A 7,118-nucleotide genomic window follows, 5' to 3' on the forward strand; every position below is an offset into this window, starting at 1 on the left:
GCTTTCTAGTTTTCAGTTGTTAGGATGATCGGGGGTCTTGCCCCGACATCCCTCTTTGTTTTAGAGGCTTCATAGACAATCAGACAGTTAGTAGTTCAGTTGTCTTTACATTATCATTTCATATGTTAAGACTTGAGTTGCCATTTTGGCCAAGTTGAATGTTGACTTTTAAACATTCTAAGTTATTTTATTCAACCATTGAGTAAGTGCATTTGATCATTGTAATAATGCTTAGAGACTTCCGCTGAGTAAGTAAGCCAGACCAAGGGTTCGCTTGGGGCCAACAATGGTTCTCGATTGTCAGCCACGTCCGAGGTGTAGGCTCAGGGCATGACAAAAATTCCTTGAAGAATTTTCAATTTCATAGAAGAAATTCAGAGTTTAGTTGAAGAACATGGGTTCGAGATCAATCATAGCTATAGAGAAACTAATCAACCTGCTCAAACTTGGGTCATAGTATTACAGGAACCCAAGTGTTCAACTCTTTTGCTGAGCTTCCAAAACACATTAGGGGGGCTTATTAACATGGATAAATGGAATTTACCATCTTTTCGAGTCAAACATACCAAATATGCCCAAATAACTTATGAACCTCCTTGAATCTTGTATAAAAGGGTTGAGTACGCTAGACTAGTCTCATCTCGATGGTCGTGTACAAAGTTTGGTATACCAAACTCAAATATGTAACTTTTTGCACATAAATGATCCATAGAGACATTGTCTTTGAGTAAAAAAAAAAAGAAGCACTTGATAAAAAATAAATTCCCCATAAGTATTATACAGATATTTCTTTCTCTAACAAAAAAAAAATGTTTTCTCCCGTCCAAACAAGTCCCTAATTTAGGGTTTAAGACCAAAGACGTGAAAAATCCTACACTAGCCTAAGCCTAAACCCTTGTCAGGTAAGTATGGCTGCCGTGGAGATAGACCTTGGAAAGCTTCCATTTGACATTGATTTTCATCCATCCGATCATCTTGTTGCTGCTGGACTCATCACCGGCGACCTTCTCTTGTAAGTATTCTTTTTGTTTTTTCGGAGTTGTAGTTTATTGATTGATTGGCTTTGATGTGTTGGGCTGCTTTAAACAAAAGAAAAAATTATGAAATTTATCTGTCTCGTGCAGGTACCGTTACAATGCTGATTCTCCGGCTCAGAAGTACTGATAAATTTCCCTTTTTTTCTTCTTTCAGTTCATCTTTGGGTGTTTTTGGTTAATGAGTTATTCTGAATTGTGCAATTTATTTTTTTTCAATTATAGATTGTTGGAAGTAAAAGCTCATAGCGAATCATGTAGAACTGTCCGGTTTATCCACGAGGGCCGTGGTAATATATTCAAACATACCCTGCTGTTCTCTTTTAGTTGCTTGTAATTCGAATTTATGTTTCTGTGTTTACTCTTGTGGGAATTGGCACCCTTTATAAGTTGTACATGAAGCAATACTAAAGTGAACTAGAGAGCTCTCCTCTACCTTGACTTTGTAAACAGAAGATCAAGGATTTCTATTGGTGGGATTATGTCCTCTTGAGCCAGATTTTTCTTTGATTCTATTATTTCCATTATTTTCTTTTTCTTCTTGCTTCAATTTAGTGATTTATTGCTTATTTGATATGTTTCTTAAATCGAATACATGTGCAGCAATTGTGACGGGATCTCCAGATTGTTCTATTCTTGCAACAGACATTGAGACTGGCTCAGAAATTGTTCGCCTGGAGAATTCCCATGGGTGAGTACTACAGATTAAGTGTTCGTGAAACAGCTTCGTTTTAGGCATTTAGTGAAAGTATTGCTCTTAGATGTTCTCACACAAGTATCACTTTGATTCAGGGCTGCTGTTAATCGAATTGTAAATTTGACTGAGTCAACTATTGCTTCTGGAGACGATGAAGGATGCATTAAGGTAAAGTTGGTGTATTGATTTTTGTTTCCTGACCAAAGAAGGCTTAGATAATTAGAGAATCAGAAGATATAAATCCTTTTGGTTGTACATTCAAATTTGAATTTTTGAAGTAACTAGTGAAATAGTCAACATTCTATCATTCAAATTGTACCATGCTTGATAGTTTTTTTTCCCATTGCACTATATTAGATTGCTTCATTCACTATTGTAGAAAGTAGCAACAGTTTTGAGGTGCACACTATGCACAAGATTGAATGGACACCACCGTTATTTTAAAAAAAAAAAAGGAAGTAGCAAAAGTTGGTCTGCCTTATGCATTTTCTGGATTCCATCATCATAATATACTCTGTTTTGTCAGCAACCTAGCAAATCTGGTGCCATCGAACCATACATTTTCTTATTCTGTAAAAAAGAATTATGAGGAAGTAACAAAACATTGAAGTGTTCAAGCCTCAGTTCCTTATTTCTCAATAGATAGTGTGTTAATATTGCTCCTTCATGTTCTTCATTAGAAAATTGCTCCTTCTTGTTCTTCATTAGAAAATTGCTCCTTCATGTTCTTCATTAAAAAATTTGCCCCTTCATGTTCATGAGGACTGTTGATCACTCTTGCTTTTTCAATTTTCTTTAACTTTGTGGATGGATTATGAAGACGGACAAAACCACTGGTGTTTTTGCCATAATAATACTTAATATACAATTTAGAGCTTCATTGGGGTTTTTGAATGCCATGTTGAGATTGCAATCAGCAAATTTTTTGCTTTAACGGTTTTGTGACTAACAGAAACTTGAATCATGTGATGTTAAAATTCTGCTAAACCTTTATGATGTTGATACTTTTATTCCATGAAACTGATCACATTAGTGGCATCTCCATCACGCCATGTGTGCTTCATTGTGCCAAGCGCCATATCCATAGAGTCTAATTAAGTGTTAGTCAGCCTTTCCAAACAACTTATCTTGGAAGATCCGTCTTGCAGGTATGGGATACCAGACAACGCTCATGCTCCCATTCTTTTAATGCACATGAAGAATACATTTCAGACATTACATTTGCAGCTGATTCCATGAAACTATTGGCAACTAGGTACGTAATTGAACCTGCGTCTCTCAAAAGCATGCATGTCCTTGGTGACTGTATAATGTAACTATTTAAGTGAGATCTCCTGCAAAGGGTGAGAACAAACACTCAAACCTTTCATCCCCTGCACTACCATCTTGTTTGACTTCTCATCAGCCTTACTAGGAAATGACTATATGTGACTCTATTTCTGGTTTTACCTTTGAATTTGAGTATGTAGATTTGCTGAGTTAGTCACATTTTGAATTATTGGAAAGTAATACACTAATTACCACGGCATTTATAATTATAGGTGAGGAGGAATGAATTTGTAATCTTCTATTGGTTCTGAAGATACCACGTCAATTGATCTTTCTAAAGCGATGAAATGAAAATCAGGACTCTTTTTGTTCTTTTGCCAAGTCAATTTTTTTTGTACATTAATCTGATTTTTAGACAGTTTCTTGGACTGGTTTTTGTTGCTCTATCATCCTGGACATTTTTTTACTATGCTATTCCCAAAAGGTGAAAGGGGTTCCTGATTTAGGGTTTACTTGATGCATTTGAAATTCAGTCATAGTTTATTTAGATTGTTTGAATTGGATATCCCTGGTTTATGTTTTCAAGTGCTCCATTATTTATTTTACCAGTGTGTTGCATTTTTCCAAACTCCGGCATTTGTCTTCTAAACCACCAAAAATTAAGAATGTTGTCTTTTAAGTCAGGAAAATGATATACTTTCTCTTTATTTTGTTACATTTGGGTTCATGTGCTGCTAAGTCTGGCTCAGGTTAAGCAGCTCAGTCTCATGGGGTATAAGTTAAGAACTCAGTGTAATTATCTGAACTGCTAATCTTCTTTTTCTCTGTAGTGGCGATGGGTCACTTTCTGTATGCAATTTAAGGAGCAGCAAGGTAGTATGCTTGTTTTGGTTACTCTTAAACTAAAAAGCTATCATCTTGACATAAGTTCTCTTCACTATAAAAGTTGATACATTTTCTATATCTCAATTTCAGATCCAAACTCGCTCTGAATTTTCTGAAGAGGAGCTGCTCTCTGTGGTAATTATGAAGGTAATAAATCTTCTACATGTAATATGATGCTCTTTTCCTTTACACCTTTCTCTTGTTGAGCTTCAAAGGCTTCTTTATAGAGAGTTGTTTCTCATCTTATATTGTTTCTTCTTTAGATTTTCTGGTCAATTTTAATCCACAAAAACTTTCTCTAGACATGCTTCAAACTCATTGCTTGACTAGATTTACTGTTGCCACTGTGTGGGAAGTACCCTTAATACATACAACTGTTAACTTCTCACAAACAAAAGATTTACAGTTTCCATTTTTGTCATCAGAATGGTAGAAAAGTAATATGTGGTACTCAATCTGGAACTCTGTTACTGTATTCATGGGGATTTTTCAAGGATTGCAGGTATGCCTCCTATTCTCCATTTTGCTTCTTGAACTTTTTGTCTGGAGTTGATTCCAATATATTCCATTTCTTGTCATTTTCAGTGATCGCTTTGTTGATCTATCACCAAACTCTATAGATGCATTACTGAAAGTAAGTGTCTATTATAATTTTTTGTTGATAAGAGTGTCTACTGTAATTTTCTTTCACCAATAATTGAAGTCTGAATTCACGTGATAATCATACATTGAAAATTAAAAATATGTTCTTTTTCTTCTGGATAAGCTTGACGAAGATCGAGTAATAACTGGGTGTGAGAATGGGCTTATCAGGTGAGAGAACTCTCTACTGTGGTATAAGACTATATTTTTCATTTGACAAATGAAAAGCTATTTTCCTTGAACTAATGGTTCTTTTTGGTGTAGCCTGGTTGGCATATTACCGAACAAGATTATTCAGCCAATTGGCGAGCATTCAGAATACCCCGTTGAACGTCTTGGTATGACTTTAAGTTGAAATTTTGCAGTCTATTTTTGATGGCTGAATCTTTATATGTTCCAATGTATGGGCTGGACATCTATATTATACTTCTATGCTTCACATTTCTATTTGTTAGCGTTGCTTAGATATGCATCTTTCAATAATACATACTTATATTGACAATTTCTTTTTACGTGGTACGTTGTCATGTTGCAGCCTTTTCTCATGATAGAAAGTATCTTGGAAGTGCATCACATGACCATTTACTGAAAGTCCGTAAATATCTCTGTTACCTCTTACAGTAGTTCCTTTGAAATTCTCAAGAAGATCATGCATTTTAGGAAGTTGGACCACTAATAGCTATACTCCTTCTTTCTCATATTTAGTTGTGGGATCTGAATGAGCTGGTGCAAGATTCTGAGGATGGTGCGAAGAATGATTCAAGTGCTGAAGATAGTGATAATGATGGGATGGATGTTGATGATAATATACCAAAATCTTCCAAAGGTATACAATCTTTCACATCTCTGAATGGAGAAGTTATTCTTTCACGTGTGGCAAAGGATATCATTATCATATTTGAACGTGGCAGATACACGGTACAGGGATCGAAGGTCCTGTATTCCCAATTATTAATGATTACTTCCCAAAGATTTTGTATAGACCCCCTTGTCAAATGTTTATACATGCCATTTTATTGTGAACTAGTTGAGTCTCATCTGTGCTACACTATTGAGCTTGGCTCATCTGGTTTCATCATGCCTTTTTCTTTCTATTTCAAATACAATAGTATCTTAAGAAGTCTTTATAATGTGAATTTTCTTACAAATTTTTAGATTTGATACCACCTTCCTTGTGTTCTGGTGGTTGGGGAAACCATTATGGATATTATTATTGTTTCATTAATGTATTCAAATAAGACCTCCATTTCACACTGTTCATACTGATTGTCTATAAATATTTAAAGGATTTAGAATGTGAAGGCACAAGTACAACTTTTCTAGAGTCTTTACTGTTTGGTTAGTGGATAGTCTGAGGTGATAAATTATTAGTTCATTGACTAATGTCATTTTCAGTATTGTTGTTTCATTGCTGTTCTTGCTCTGAAGTAGAGTACGTGAAACTTATAGATGCATCCCTAACATTAGTGAAATATGTTTTAGGGCGTCATTTATTTTCTGTGAGTTTGAGAACATGGAATTGCTTCAGTTTAACTGCTGCAAGGAGCGAAAAAACTTCCATTCTTGTCTTGCAATAAATCTTATATCATCACGTTACTTAGGCCCAACATTATTTGGTAGACTTATTAACTATAGAATGGTAGGTCTTGTCAAGTACTTGGTGAATCACTACAAAGTAAAAGCTACTCTCAACCCGTCCCCCACTCCCCCTTGTTTGCGTCTTTTTCCATGCTGCTGCTTATTTGTCTACATTATCCAGAGATTTAGCCTACCCCATAACCTTTTATTTTGCTCTTTCTGCAGGGAGCAAGAAGAAAAATGTAAATAAAGGGCCAGATCCTGGGAGTTCGAACAATTTCTTTGCAGAATTATGATATGATGTTTCATTGGTCTTGGAAGGGCAGAGTCATGGTAATTCAAACAAAACAATAGTGTTCTTCAATCCTGCCGTTTTGAGTGCTTTCTGCGTATTATAAGAACCAACAACCTGGTAAGAAAGGAGGGGTATAAGTTATATGGTGATGATGCCCAATTCCCTGCTCCCCTGCAGGGTTTAGGAAGCTGATTAATCGATTCTCTGAGGGTCTGATGCTTTTGGCCGCGTGTATTATACAAGTTTTTGGATACTCCATAGGTTAGCTTTCCCTTGAGGGATGTTGCCGCGATAAGTATCATTTCTGGTTTTAGGCTCGTGTAATATTGGTGCATTGATTTTTTGGAAGATTATCCATATTTCATATTCATGTACTAGTATAAACACCATTGATCTCTGGGTAAATATTTTACTTGGAAACATTCAGACAACTTTGTGGTTTCTTCATGCACACTAAACTCTTGCTATGTGCAGGTTCAGGCAAAAAAGCATTTGGTCTATTTAGGGGTGTGCATTCAGTTTTTCGATTTGAAGAAGTGTAACCCAATCCGAACCAAAATAAATTTGGTTTGGTTTGGTTTTTCTCTTTTGGTTTGGAATTTTTCGGTTCGGTTAATCGGATAATTTGAAACATAACAAAGTTATATTTCCAATTTGAAAATAATATATATATATATATATATATATATATTGAATTTCTTAAATATATTTTTTTAAC

The 7,118-nt window shown here is 35.4% G+C and overlaps 1 protein-coding gene across 1 annotated transcript; it reads left to right on the forward strand.

Annotated features, from left to right (window-relative positions):
* Window positions 1-794: 794 nt before the first annotated feature.
* On the forward strand, window positions 795-6,831 carry LOC102592919 (WD repeat-containing protein 55). The gene is made up of 15 exons (XM_006350377.2): window positions 795-1,012; window positions 1,125-1,157; window positions 1,260-1,324; window positions 1,638-1,725; window positions 1,827-1,899; window positions 2,880-2,986; window positions 3,831-3,873; window positions 3,976-4,032; window positions 4,311-4,387; window positions 4,471-4,519; window positions 4,652-4,698; window positions 4,792-4,865; window positions 5,063-5,118; window positions 5,233-5,353; window positions 6,331-6,831. Exons 1-15 carry the CDS (start codon window positions 909-911, stop codon window positions 6,399-6,401), a joined length of 1,065 nt encoding a protein of 354 aa, XP_006350439.1. The 5' UTR covers window positions 795-908; the 3' UTR covers window positions 6,402-6,831.
* Window positions 6,832-7,118: the final 287 nt, after the last annotated feature.

Source organism: Solanum tuberosum, unplaced genomic scaffold (genome assembly GCF_000226075.1).
Source record: "Solanum tuberosum cultivar DM 1-3 516 R44 unplaced genomic scaffold, SolTub_3.0 scf00122, whole genome shotgun sequence".
NCBI classification, from domain to species: Eukaryota; Viridiplantae; Streptophyta; class Magnoliopsida; order Solanales; family Solanaceae; genus Solanum; species Solanum tuberosum.